The sequence below is a fragment of the Halictus rubicundus genome, chromosome 3, assembly GCF_050948215.1.
Source record: "Halictus rubicundus isolate RS-2024b chromosome 3, iyHalRubi1_principal, whole genome shotgun sequence".
In the NCBI taxonomy this organism is placed as follows: Eukaryota; Metazoa; Arthropoda; class Insecta; order Hymenoptera; family Halictidae; genus Halictus; species Halictus rubicundus.
The window spans coordinates 9227826-9243286 of NC_135151.1; the positions used below are offsets into that span (position 1 = coordinate 9227826).

Genomic DNA, 15461 nt, shown 5'->3' on the forward strand with positions numbered 1-15461 from the left:
TAGTGTTAAAAAAGTAAGTCTCGGTTTGCTATCGAATTTATACTGTATAATAAATTGAGTTGTTCAGTGAAATAGGGAGTATTCTATTTTGATAAAAAAATAAAATTGTATTAAAATTAAAATATCAGGAATAATACTTGTAACGTAAATAGAAGTTTTCATAGAAATACATTTCTTGTAAATTGTTTACTTTTTCGGTAAGGTATTAACGGTAATTTATTTATAATTGTAGCAAAAGCATTTGGTAGAACCTCGATAATTCCCATGGATCCACTCACTCGTGACTTTTTTTATAACAATGAATGATTCTGAACTTTTTAAGCGATCGTGCTCCGAACGCTGCTTCAGACCTCTGACATCGCATCACTCAAAACGAGGTATAATTATAGCAGAGTATCTAACGGTGCAATTAAGCGGCACAAAAAATCTGACTAACTATTCCATTTAGGTACCTACAAAGAATAAATTCTATATCCTGTTTTTCAAGGCGAGTGGTACTTTGATCTCACTCGTTGGCCACTCCGTGCTTTTACCATAATAACACCTTCAGAAGAATAATATCTTTCTCGAAATTAGGGTACCCGAAACAGTGAGGTAATATCGAAATTAGAACGCCAGGGAGACAAGCTTCCGGTCCCGTTGGAAGAAGAAGATTATAGTTTTCGAACGTTATTACAAAGAGCCTGGGAACTTTTTTATAATTATTCTACAAGTTAACAGTGTTCGGGATATTTACAAAAAGAGGAGGAACGCGATTGATCTAAAATCTCATAAATTGTGATACATGACACGTAATTGTTAATTCTTTACCGACTTGATTTTACATTGCAGTTAAGTATAAACGTCATTTCATTAATATCTCAATAATATTTTAATTAATATCTTTCAACTTCTCGTCATTTTTTGCAAAATTTTTATCTTAACTCACGATGAACCCTTTTAATTTCTTTGTGAGTATTTTTGTATATTACAAAAAGTGCTATGCACGTGTTGTACAGTTGTGGACGTAGAATTATTGTTTATGATTTAAAACTAACTCAGACTGATACTCAATTTATATTCAACATCACCATCTTCCTAAATTAATGTAATTGGATAAGTAATCGTTAGAACCATTACAGTAGTAAACTATTATATTTGCAGTAAGAATTGTACAGTCAAGATTTTGTTTACGCAAAAATAGGTGTCCTGTGACTTATGAACGATAGTGCATGCACGTGTATAATTATATTTCCGTTTCTCTTTCGGTGCTGCAAAATGTATAATAGGTCAGTATTATACAACGCAGACTTCGCCATTTTTATAATCGTTTATATCCAGCCATTAATTCGCGATTGTTTTAAGCATTGCGTTACGCATTGTTCTTTGTTCCGTTCGAGAAAGCCTCGACCAGTGACTGTTGCTCAACCGTGCGGTAAAGTTCAGATGAGAATCTCTGTATAAAACGCTGATTACATCGGAGTCTACGCGAACCATTGATCGTATGAAATATCGGTCGCAAATCGCAAGATCATCAAAGCAAATTGCTGAAGTGTGATCAAGCATATTTTCGTTGGAAAATCCAGCGAAGTGTACGTAGAAGTTCAGGTTCGTGTTGCAAATGAGGCTACAGAGAATACGTTGTTAACAAAAAAAAAAAAAAAAGAAAAAAGTAGGAGTTAACAATGTCATAATTGTGCCACGATGGAATGGCGCCGCGATGGGTGCTCCCTACTCGAATCCTTTGATCGAAAAGTCTGCAGCACACAATATTCATCAAAGATATTTTTTAATACTGTGGAATCGAGAACATACCAAACAATTTTATAAATCAATTCATATATTTGATATTATATACAATTTTTTATTATTTTTAATATTCAACAAAATTATGATTTTTGCATAAAAATTTTGGGGCATATGCATAAAACAGATAGTAAGATACATAATAAAATATTTTTAGAGAAAATTACTTCTGTTCTGCAGATTCTACATATTCCTTTGCAGACAATTTTGTAACTTTGACTCGATTATGAAACACTTATCAGCGAAAAGAAGATGTACATTTTTGCCATTGTTCAACTTATAAGAGACGTTCCAATCGACGGTCGGTGGAATTTTCGAGCTTTGAGAGCCTGGATAAAAATTAAAACATTAAAACAAGCAGACATAAAGTGAATATACATTGTTTTTGTCTCGCAGGAAGCAATTTTAAAGTGGACGAAGTCTATAATTATTGTACAACTGTGAAAGGAATGAGGACACAGAGTTAACAATTTTCTGACTCCGTTCGAGTTTCAGAACTTTTTCTACAACGGCAAAAAACAGCTTGTGAGACCCAATCGATGGGATCCTTCGATGCCACGAATATGTAGCATCGCTCGAACAGATACTATCAGCAGTGATTTATTTGAATAACAGCGAAAGGCTTTGTATCGACACTATACCGGCGTGAGCCATTAGGTCTTTGGCTCTCGTGATACGATCTCGAACATCTCTATAACCCGTGAAAGGGCCAACGTGCGCTTTTTCTTCGTTCATACAACTTTCTACGTGTGAATGGCACGTGAAGATTCCACCTGAGAGCAGCAATTTAAATTCTATCTTTACCGCTGAATGAACTCGTGTCGCGACACTCGCCAAAAACGTTTTTGACAATATATAGGATGAACAAAATTTTCGTCACGATCAAATTTTCTGTTCGCGATTTGAAAAATTAGACGTGCATTTCGTCTCGGAAGAGGTGATATTTTTGCCAAAAATATTCTTTAACGTCTCAAAAACTTACGAAACTTACGTTCCTAATATTCGCGAGTAGAATGAGTCGGCAATTAGGAACTGGAGCGCAGGGCGTCTGGTTAGGGCGTGCAGGAAGAGGAATTCGATATACTCGAAAGGCAGCTCGTAACGGCATTCAACGTCGTTCGAAAATTGAACGGGAAGGTCCGTTATAGAAGGGAGCTCTCTCGCTTGACCAAACACGTGACTGCCTAATCTTGCCGATACCGGCGAGCAAACGAGCCAAAAATTCATCGCGCTTTCGAAATCGTCTTTCCGAATGGTCCTTTTGAAATTGTATATACATATTTGCGTGGCGACGAACCTCGCTGCAACCGGCGACTTCCGCACGTAAATATTGGTCACTTAACGATAGGCGTCGTTACCATCGGAGGAAGAAGTACCGTTCCTTTCGGCGCCGCAGGAAAAGTCATTAAGAACTCTTCAATTTGCAGTTATATTCGTTATTCGATCATTATATGGGCCTGAACTTTCACGTACCCGTGGTCGACGAAACCGTGTGTTCGATATTCGTGTTATACACGGTGTCCACGAACTGACGACATGGCCCTGTAGTTTTTACTCTAAACTGTATGCTATCGCGTAACAATATCTCGGTATAGTTTTGTAAGTATCATTGAAATGTCCGACACACGTGGCCTATCTTCATACATTTTTGCCATTTTAGAAATATTATTATGTTTGCTTGATTTAAAATCTCCAGCTTCACGTGCTTCGCAGTAAAATGAAGAAGTGAAAAGAAAAATTTTGTCCCTATCTCTTTCCATGTTTCAAGGTTTATTATTATGATCGAATTAGTGTAAAATTAATTTTCAACGCTACACATTGCCGGCGATTTCATTTCTATATTTCGACAACAGAAATTTCTTGCCAAGCTATATATTGTCATTTATGCAGTTATGATAAAAATGGAAATACTTGTAATCCACGTGCCTAAGGGTCTCCTTTCTAAAATGCTTTTTACTAACATACGTTATGTTCTAATAAATCTCATAAGAGATTTCCTAATATAAAAAAAGAAATGATTGAAAATTTTCGAAATTATTCGAAGAGAGCGTTCATTCTTATTTTCTCACGATCGACTTAGAATATTCGAACTTTCAATAAAAATCCGCGGTCCGAAATCCGTATTATCATTACGAAATGATCGAGCAATTTGGTCGGAGTTTCTTTTTATTGTCTTTTATCATTCGGTAGTTGATCGTCTACATTCCCCGTTGACATGCGGTTAAAAGATTGATCGGAGGGAGGAAAGTAATTTAAAGAATCAGCAACGGCGTGGTGGATCGCAGTTTGAAAAGAAGGCCAGCGATCGTTTAATAGCCAGTTCGATCGGAACGATCTGTCACTGTGTACCTACACGCATAAAATTTCGAGCGGCCAACAACCTGCAAACGGTCGGTCCATTTCACAAGGCGCATAGCCGAACTTTCCAGCCGAGATCGCTATTGATAACGCAGGAGAAATCGTCCCTCTTACCACGCATGACAAGTAGACAATTAATAACCAATAAGTCGAGCCGTGTCGAAATCGAGAGATCGTAGATTAAGGACAAATGACTAGGAAAGAAAATGTGGACCTCCGGTGTTCGGAGCTTTAAATACACGGGGTGATTCACCTAAATCAACGACCTCGAATCACTCGTTAACTGCTCGTTACTCACGAAAATAATTACTGCACTGTTTAATGACGACTAGCCTTCTCTTGCAACAAGCTAAGATTGAAAATCATCGATTAAGAATATTTTCTTAAGAATATTTTGTGGGGTGTAATTTTATTGTTTGTAATGTGCTAATAACATTAAATCTACCACGGTCAAAATGACCGGTTTTATATTTTACAATCATTGAAACTATAGAAATTCATTTATGGAAAATAGTGGAATAAATTTCCTTGTCCAAGCAGTTATTATATTGAAAATTATGGACAATCTTAATAAATTTAGGGTTGCCATTTTTATAAGGCGATAGTTACCAGATAATGTTAATGCTTGGTAGGTTTAGTGTTGAACACAATTTTTTGGGTATAAGAATTTGATTGCTTTTTCAACATCGTGAAAATACGAAACTAAATTGAAGATAGACTTTAATTGTTTGATTCGTACCTAATTAACCATCATATTTATTCGACCTGATTCAGAAATAATTTATGTATATTCCACCATCTATGCAATGCAAATTATAGGAAAACTGAATTTCAACTTAATTCTTGTCATTAGAGATCATTCGTCGAACTTTTACGAACAAGTTTATAATCTACCCTCTGCGATAAATGCTTGTTTTGACAATGAAGAAGAGACGATCGAACGGAATACACTTTCGTTACAGTGTCCGAAGTTGAATTAGATTTCCATATATTATAGACGAATACTAATTCGAACGTAATCATGAAATGAGCAATGTTTCTAAGAAATGTGGTTCAAGGATTCTCCAGCGATTCAAGGAACGATAATTCATCGGTGAACACGTCGATGTAAAACCGTCGTAAACCTTACAAAAACTTGTACGCGCGTAAAGAAGTGATTAATTGTAGATTCAATAATCTCGACAATGTCGTTCCTACAGGCGATCCTCTATAATTATAAAACTATTTATTCACTATTTCATACCGACTCACGGTTTCTTAAACTTTGGGATTAATTGAAGGTGATGACACATAGAGACTGATTTACGGGAGAATAAAAGATGATGACATTTCTATTAACGGTTCGTGTGCTTGATAAATATTTTTACCATTTTTCTAGAACATACCTTAGCTGTATAATCGTCCCTTTAGAAAAACGTTTTTTGTGAACAAAATGGGTCCATTTTCTATCGTACTCATTAACGTTTGACGATGTTTCTTAAACCAAATCTTTGTAAATGAAATTATCGCTCGGTTCATTAACGATCTATTTTGTACGAGTCACGAGGTTTCTTAAAATTTAGCGTGAATTGTGGACGGCAACGTAAAACTGTTCGAGTGACATTTTAATTGTAAAATATCGATAAGATCGTTTATACACTTCAGGTAATTACCGATGACAAAACTGTTGGAGGCATATTATGATCACTTTACTATAAAATATTAAGATCATTTGGCCTAGACGAGTGAACGAAACTATGCCTATATTCATTACAGATCAATTTAGTCTTCCATCGCGCGTAGTACATCTTGACGACGTTTTGTAACACATTATTTGCCGACGATTATTAAATAATGTTTGGAAGTCTATGGCCCATGGCAAACTTCAACAATAAACAAACAACTCAGCCTCGATAACGTAATTCTAATAATTTCATTTGGGATTATTGAGTGAAAGAAAATTTTAAGCTTTTTGAAAAGCCTATAATAGGCATCGGGTAGACAAAGTGCTAACACTAAACCTAGCACGGTCAAATGACCGGTTTTCTATTCTTCAATTATTGAAATTATGAAAACGCTCTCATAGGAAATGACTGAATTTATTTAACACTAGATTTACGGGACCCGTCAAAATCACGGATTCTAGTATTTTTGATTTGGTAATATTGAGATTTTAAAGATGCATCCACGAGGAATTATTTAACAAATTCATTTCTTTGGATATATATTATTTAACACTAAACCTACCTACATTACATGTATACCGAATCCAACCATGAGCGGTCAAATGACCGCTTGAAAAAAAATATCTATCTTAATATAGAAAGACATGCTATGAAATTTTTCAGAAAGTAAACAATAAAGAAACTTGTGAATATTGAAAAATAGGTTGTATGTATATTATAGTAAAAGTCAATAAGTTACATGGCGATACAGTAACGTTGTATACAATGAATTCTACACGAAATTTCAACAACGTTCATTTGACCGCGCGTGGTAGGTTCAGTGTTGAAAAATGGCTACAAATTTTAATAGATGCATTCATGTTATTTTTATAATGTGATGTAAAATAGTCTATCTCTAGTGCCCCCGAAAATCGTACGAATTCCAAGCAAATTCAATCTCTTCGCTTTTATATGTTTTTCACTGGCTAGGTTTAGGGTTAAACCCCGTACAAAAGTTCGAAACTTTTTGCAACGTCGTCTCGTTCACCTACATTACCACCATCGTCTTTCCACCCCGACAGAACTCGTCAGCTACCGAAATCTTAATTCGCCAACTCCGAAAGCTGTCGATCCGTTATTCCATGGGGCACGGGGTAACCGCGTGCTATCGTAATATGATTTCGAACGATCACACACCTCGACCTCGATCACCGTGGTCATGTCAACGTGCGGCGCGTAACAGAGCGCCAGCTTGTCCGCTGTCGGCGCTTCCGTGCGCGGCGGGAACATCCCTAGGATCTCCAGCTTGCCGGCTTCGGTCGGCGTATCCGTCACAGTCACCGTTCGATCCCGTTCCCGCGTGAACCACTATACCGCCGCACTATATTCCCCCGCACATCACACGCGCACGGTGTCAATCTCGCACCACCTCTCGACTGCGAATCGTTAATCACGGATCGAGGCACTGCACACTCGGTGATCACTTCCGGTCTCCGTGGGCCGTCCGAGCCCGAGGAACGCAACGCGACTGAAAACCGTCGGATGGAATTCGTCGGAGAACGCACTAGCAGCTTCAGCAAGGGGTTTGAACGGCGCCGCGGAGGATCGCGAGTCCTCCGAGGACTCTGGTCACCGGTAGAGTTAGGAACTAGGTGAGCTAGACGAGCAAGGTGACTCCAGGCGAGCAGAGCGTCATCGATCGAAGGGTGCGAGGATGCTCCGAGGAAGCGTGGCCCGTCGCTTGTGCGACGAGCGATGATCGGTCTCGCGGTGACTCGAACATGTTCGCCGGTTGATGATCGCGCATCAAGGTGCCGCGGCGGGTGGGTGGCATCGATGCATCCGGCGCGGTGCGACGCGGCGCGACGATCGGCCAACCGACTTCGGGAACGAATCGACAGGCGATCGGCTTGCGAGAATGAACAGAGCGGACTGTGACTCTCTTCGGTGGAGACTCGCCGCGGCGGGATCGGGTCGCAAGCCGGTGCGCGCAAAACAGGAGAGAACAGCTGATCGGCTGATTGAGCGGTGTGTTGCGGCCGACCGACTGAACCACGGGGACGACGCCGGACCGTACGAAAGTATAGCTAACAGCTCGTGTCTCGTGTGCCAGCACGCCGAGGACGAAATGGGAGGTGGCACTCGGTGTGTGCTCTTACCGAGAGCTACTACTACCACTACTAGGAAGCTACTACTACTACTACTACTGCCACCACCATCCGAGACCGGCGGAGAACGACGACGCCGCCAGCTGCACCACCACCATCACCACCATCCACCACCACCATCACCATTCGCCACCACCACCTTGAAGAGTTCCTACCCTACCATCCTGCGACGGAGAGGATAGGAGAACGGAGAGGTACCGTACACTCCTCTCCTGTACAGGCGTACAGACGACCGAAATTTCGCCCGAGGATAACACAGCCACCACGTGCAACTGCTCCTAGAGACGCCCCCCTCTCCGGCGGCCACGGAGGATCAGAGCCACGAGGGGACGATCCACGACCCAGCGAATGGGAGAGATACCCCACGACGGTGCCCGATGCAGATCCTGCGACGCCAGGCGTCGCGACGGATCACCGGTCGCTCGGCGCAGCCTCCAGTCTTTCGGGTCTTGGGAAATCGTGGAGAAAATTGTGATATGAAAATTTAGTGGTTTAACCTTTCGAGGACCGGGGATTGAATCGTCGGGATGCTGGTTCAAAGTTACCCATAGTTCCTTCCAGTATCATCGATACGTCATCTCAAAGTTCCTGTCATGGGTAGCGTCTATATACAGGATGTTAATTTAAACATTAAATATTTATACGGTGCATGGGACATAATGTACCAAGTGAAACAAACCTGAACCCGTAGGTCAAAAAGTCAACCGTTTCTGAGATACAAACATTTTTGTATATTAGCATCAAGATCGACATGCTTCCGTCGCGTGCGATTACCTCAGCGTTTATAAAACGCGTTCTGAATGTCATTGAATGGTGCTCAAGGAAACCCAGACACGGAAACTTCTTTTTATGGGAATATTTGAAAAGCGAAGTGTATTCTTCACCGACAGATGACTTGCATAGAAGAATTGTCAAATAATTCGATAGAGATGTGAAATTTTCGAGAGAGTTCGCGATTCTGTAATCATGATGCAGAAAAATGTTTATATCTCAGAAACGGTTGACCTTTCGACCTTTGTTTACTAAGGCTTTTTTACTCAGTACAGCGTGTCCTATGTACCATATAAATATTGAATGGTTAATAATAGAGATAACATAGTAGATAAAGCACAGTTTAGTAGGTCTGCCAATTAAAATATCAACAGTGACACATCAGGCAATATGTCCATGGGAAAATTTCTTTTACGACACAGTCAAGTCTAATCATGGTCTCATATAGTTATAGCTATCGCCGTAATTTGCGGTTTATTAAAAATTATTAGAAAGGCAATTTACAAAATTTCTGGTTTCATTAAATATTTATTATCGCTCGCACAAATTATTAAGCAGGATTAAACGTTTTTGCCGCTCATTTTTATCGCAGCTAATAATCGACCGTAATAAGCTCTCCAAATAAACATTATAATTTACATGAAATGGAGAGACACAACAAACTAGAATTCTCGAATCGATAGGTGGGTCGAATGATTATTAATTTGTATTATGAAATTCAGGTTACATGTAGTGTACGGGATGCTATTCGCTCGCAAAAGAACAAGCGGCGCTGTCCCACCGTATAATCTCGAGCAATACAGTCCGTTAGTCACTAGATGCGTTTTTCATACCTAATTAAGTTAATTTCCCAACCAATGAAATATGTTCACATAACTGGTATAATGACCGCATCAAATTTCTGATCTTTTTGTCTGTAAACAGGAGGTGCGTCGAAGTCAATAACTTTGAAGTAATCGTTACTAGAGCTGAAAGCATGGTATCCATTCCATGTCATTTTCTGCGATCTGCTTAAACACAAATAGAGGTGCGTTTGCATCATTTTACTTTCGTTCACACGAATTAAGAACACTAAGATTTTTACCACAGCGACATAAATCGTTAAGGTCGTGAGAATACAAAAATATTCTAATGCGCCCAGTTCATTAATTCTACACGATATGACGTCTTAAAGTCAACTAGACAATCGTGATCAAACAACATTTCGCAAATCAGAATACTTTCGATACTTTCATTTAATATTTATGGTATTAATTATTTTGTCAGTCCTTCTGTATTTCATCGTTCATAAGCAAACTCAGCACAGTACCTGTCACCGCAAAACTAAATTTTCGAGAAATGGCGATCAACGTGTTTATACGAAACGTGGATACAGGAAAACAAGAGTAAAAAATCTCTCAGATAATTTGTAAATTTTACAACGTCCATGTGTAGACGTATAAATGATTAATTTAACACTAAACCTACCGAGCCTAAAAAGTAACTAGTTCCCTTATAAAAATGACAAGATTGATTTTATTAAGACTTTGTGCGGCTCCTACTGTAATACATGCGCTACCAAAGATATTTATACAATCGTTTCTTATGAAACAACTCTTATTATTTCAATAATTGTAAAATAAAAAATCTGGAACCGGTCATTTTAATCGGTGGCGATAGGTGCGGCCAAGCTTCTGCGCCATCTTTAAATCGGAGACCATGCCGCTATCATTTAAAAAAAAAATACTGGATTAGCGACAGGACATTTCCCAATGTCAGTCAACTGTTATCGCGTATTTTGGAACGAGTATTAACTCAGCAGAAAATCGCAAAGTCGACGCGTCCGCGGCTTATTCATTCCAGTTCTCGGGACGATCAGGTAGCTCGTACGTTAACAATATTTATCGCTCGTCCCGCGGTATGAGATTAGATCGTGACACCCGATAACACTCTGGCATCGTTATCGGATTCGGGATACGTTTCGCGGCGGGAGGCGCGCGACGGCGACGTATTAATTAAACGCCGCGCCGCCAGAAACGCGTCCCGAGTGTTCCGAACCGCTTTTCCGTCAGCGTTCATTCATGCCGCGAGCCGCCATTAATTTCCAGGATGAAAACGGGCCGGCAAAGCGACGCTATAGGTCGTCGGCATACGCGGGGCGTAATTTATGCCGATGTAAATTCTGCCGCGTAATTACGCCTCGGAACGCCATTCACGGTTCGCAACCAGTCGGCGACGACGCGACAGTGTGAAAAGACGCGCGCGACAAAATCAGGATTCAGCTTGTCGGAATCGATACAGTAATCCACGGTAAAGTGTCACTGAAATCAGCTCGGACAACCTTGAGGAATGGAAGTTCTCCATTGAACAACACGAACGCACACTTCTTTTTGCATATTTGTCTTGACGAAAATTGTTTCTTACTGTACAGGGTGTATAAAAAGTGATGGTCATTCGTCGTAGGGGTGAATCTACATCTCCGGATCGGTGGACATTTGTCAAAGAAACTTGCCGCAAAATTGTTTATAACGAAGAAAATTGTTAGTCTTCTTTACATTAACGCCGTCTATACATCGAGAAAAGAAAAAGTTTGAAAGTAACCGTACGTCGCAAACAAATAGTTATGCAGATATAAGTCGTTAAAGTTTTTGCAAAATTTGATTGTGTGGAGTTACACGTGCAGATAAAAGCCTACTACTACAGTCCACCTGACCGTGTCGATGAGACGGAACATAATCGTGTGCGTGCCTCGAACAAACAAAATTTAAAGAGATATTGACCTTGTCACCCTGCCCTTTCGGATCATAAATTTGAAGTTGCAAAATATAATAGAAAACCTTGTATCCAATGTTATGCATACGAATACTGAGCCTACGTTATAAAATATTAATGTAAAGTACACTTACAAATTTTTCAGAATCATCTGTTCTATTATTGACTTACGCGAATACGCCCAAAAGACCCTCTCCAAATATTTTGCTAAAAAACCAATTGATTTTTCTCGATCCGGCATCGAAAATTTGCACACTAGATAGCAAAAGGTTGTTGATAACGAGGGTGATCACATCATAGATTCAAAGTAAAAACTTGTTAAAAATTTATTTGTTTGAATTTAATCTAAAAAAAAAAAAAAGAAACGGCATTACTTTCGGGTCCACCTAATACAATAAAAATGAGAAAATAGAATGGAAACGTTGGAAGGATTCAAGAATGTGTATAGTATCTTGAAACTAACACAGAACTTTTTCATTTCAGAGATTCACAATCTACTTATGAAAAATAAAATGTTAATGGTGCAGCATAGACTTCAATCGTGTTTGTTCCACGAACATCAACTGTGAAAACCAGCTTCTTGATTAATGACACGACGATCCGTTCGCAGGAAAGACGATAATCTCGCGACAAGGTTCGGTCCTGTGTCGAACATGATTCAAGAAGTAGAGTCCGGAGAGTAGAGATTCGGATCTGTTTTCGATTTGGGATCGATGATCGAATCGATGGAGACTAGCTTTCGAACGGTTGATTAATTTCGCCTTTCCATTCCTCGTTGATTTCGAGCTGCGCCGATCGCGGACAAAAAGGGGGGAAAATACGTAAGACAAAGAGGAGAAACGGAGGAAAAAGGGAGAGGAAAAAGGGGGGAGGGGGTATCACGATGGCCAGTGAAACGGAATAATGTTGAGCCTTCTGGCGCGAGCACGCCTCGGGCTACCGATCACGCGTCGTGTTGTCATCGGATGCAACAAGAATTTACTGGGGCAATTGGAACTAGTTCGTTCGACCAAGTTTTCTATCGGCGATTTTTACGGTTTCGTACGGCGCCGTCCATCAGGGTGAACGGCGATCCGAGAAATCGGCAAATCCGAACGGAATCGTAAAGTCTGCGCGTCGACAGGGAATTAGCTACGACGCAGAGCGCGGCAATTATTCGATCGTTTTAAATGCTTTACGGTCCCGTTTACGGACTCCTGACATACACTGCAGTTCAACAGTACGCCCAACAACATGTACGCGCGCGCGCGCGCGCGCGTGTTGCGTCTGTGCGCGGATTCGCAAAGAAGCAGGTGAAATGAGATGAAAAATAACCGACGCAGTTTTATCATCTCCGAATCGCCACGCCCTTAACGGTAGTCGTTTAATCTTGTTATTTAAAATTTGCGTTCGACCACACTGTGGCAAAGTGACAAATTCTTTTCAGGCATTAAAAGGCAGTATGCTCTGCACACCAATTCATTATTACACCCGAGCACATACGTAAAAGCTCAAATTTTATTGACGATAATCTCCTTCGAATCTCGGATCATTTATTTCTCCATTTAGCAGACTTTTTTTATCGTTACGTTGATTTTCTGCCGAGAAACAAATTGAACTACAGCGATTACAATAGCGTAACCAGACATACACTACATGCCATAATTTGTACAATAACCACTTTTATTATGTACCTGTAAATTAACATGGATCTTTAAGCATTGACGAGCCGAATATTGTAACATTTATTTCTCGTAAAGGTGCTGAAACTGCAACACCCTTTCATGCTTTAACATGAAATTAATTATAAAGACACACTTTTTTCAAGCTCAAGCAAACTTCCTCCTAGTTGTAATTCCATTTCTTCGGTATCAGCTGTTAATCATGCTCGGCAACCGGAACATTTCGCTTGTTTTTACCGCGTTTTATGAAGGATCTTGGGAAAATCTATCGAGGAATGAGTTCGTGCGTCTCTAATTGCTACTTCCTGTGTCGGGAAAGATCTATTGGTAGATCTTCTGTAATGATCGCCACATCATTTTCAATACACAAATACATCTAAATTAATGAACAGAATTACGAACACTTATTAGAAAAATGTTTTCACGAATTTTTTGGCACTCGCAGCTTTGAAAGTTACTAAAAAAGAAAAAAACATCAGAACTGTACATGCAATATGCACGTTGAACATTGTAAGTCAACATTGTTCGATTAAAGATAAACTGTTGAGAATTTCTTCGAAGCTTCTCACGTTTTCGCACATTTTTTGGCAATCAGTGATTACCAATCGCGCAGCTGGAAGTCGTCAGATACAAAAAAAAAAATTGTTTATTAACGACTACATCACATTCATTCCGACGTTCACCGTTCTCCGACTAAAAACGGACTGTCTAGACTTTCTCGCCGTTTCTACCGGGACTCCGAACGACAAAAAAGATTTGTTTAACAACCGTTTGGAAGATTTTCATCCGACGCATCTATTTGTATAATTTTAATAAACCGGTTATCAATTGGTGAGACGCATGGACACCTGCTTCTGCTGCAGATTAGAAAGTGATTTAAACCTGTCGACTCGATTCCTTGTACGGAACAACCAGCGGTACTCATTTCAAAATTTAGAAAGTCGTCAAATTCGTCGCAGCCGCCTCTTCGAATAATGCTATTTGCTGTGCCAGGAGTTTTTAATAACTTCGTGGACGTCATTCCGATGCTTCCATTTCGTGTGCCACTTATTAATATCCGCCGTCCGCATTGTAATTTAGGTCGCAGCTCCATCGATTTTTATTTATCGATCGACGTGTCTTCTAGTCTCCCAAAAATGACGTCATTTTCATCTTGCCGGACGATGAGTGATTCCTTTCTCGCAGATGAGGTCGAGGGGTCCCCTTAGTTTGAATTTCTGATTAGGCAATTTTTCGGAATTTTTTTAAAGGAAGATAAAATTCCAAATTTAGCTAGTTCATTAACATCTGGAGGATACACTCAAATTTTTCCATGCAATAATAATCATTTTCTCCTAAGTTAGGCAATAGAGACGTCGCAGACGTGATTATAAATAAATAAATTCCTCTGGCAAAACTGTATATTAGGAGGAAATTTTTATGTACAAATATTGTTGATTTTTTTTTAATTTATTAATTTTATTGTTAAATTTCATTATTTGTAAATAATTACCATTAAATCACATTAGTAACCAAATTTAGATTTTTGTACAAAATTTTGCCATGCCCGCACTCTCTGCCAAAAATCGAAAAATATTACATTAATTGTAGACGAGTGTTGCAATGATAATTCTGCATAATGAAAAGTGCTTACCAAGCTATATGCATTCTTTTTACATTCTTATATGTATTCTTTTTAAAGTTTTGCAGCTAATAAGCATCTGCGAAGCTTCGAGTGATTTGGCTCGTGTGTCCTCGTTCCTAAGAAAATCTTCCACCTACTGTCCCTGCATTCTTTGAAATGTTGGCGGTGTCTGTGTATGAATCGCGGTTTCTACTTATAATGCATATTGGTAAAGGTCGGATGCTTTCTACGTCCCATAAACTAAATTACTTTCTAATCACCTGCACCATCGAACCAACTGTTTCGCAAAAACGGGTAGTATCAATGACTATAATTGAATCATATACAGGGTGGTCTACGAAACGTAGCATCGAATCCCGTCAGCCGTTCAACGAAAATGTCTAACCAAAGATTCGAACGTGTTTGTAATACTTTCGGAATATGTTCGTGAGATATTAAACTGTACGAAAGTTTAATAAAACGATGTTAACAGGTCGTCAAACCAGGAGAATCCTTTATCCCAAGAGATTGCTATACGATGAATCAATTTATAACTGTACCGATATTAACCCGTGACTCCCGTTGCAAATATATTCCCCCGTTATTTATTACAGTGTCGGTGGTTTCCAGTGGCACGAACGCGAGACGAGTATCATAGAATTCGAAAAATATGAATTTTTGATGCACAGCCACTGAGTAGGTGCGCTATGGGAAGGAACAG

General features: G+C 39.6%; 1 protein-coding gene across 5 annotated transcripts in view; it reads right to left on the reverse strand.

Moving 5' to 3' along the window:
* Nucleotides 1-15461, reverse strand: part of Tfap-2 (transcription factor AP-2) — a 182335-nt gene that overhangs the window by 61402 nt on the left and 105472 nt on the right. The window contains exon 1 of one of the 5 annotated variants that reach the window (XM_076785242.1): nucleotides 6984-7905. The exons of the other annotated variants lie outside the window; for them this stretch is intronic. Within the exon in view, the coding sequence (XP_076641357.1) occupies nucleotides 6984-7076 (93 nt within the window). The 5' untranslated portion in view covers nucleotides 7077-7905. Of the gene's footprint in view, nucleotides 1-6983; nucleotides 7906-15461 lie in introns of those variants that run through there. 5 annotated transcript variants of the gene reach the window in all.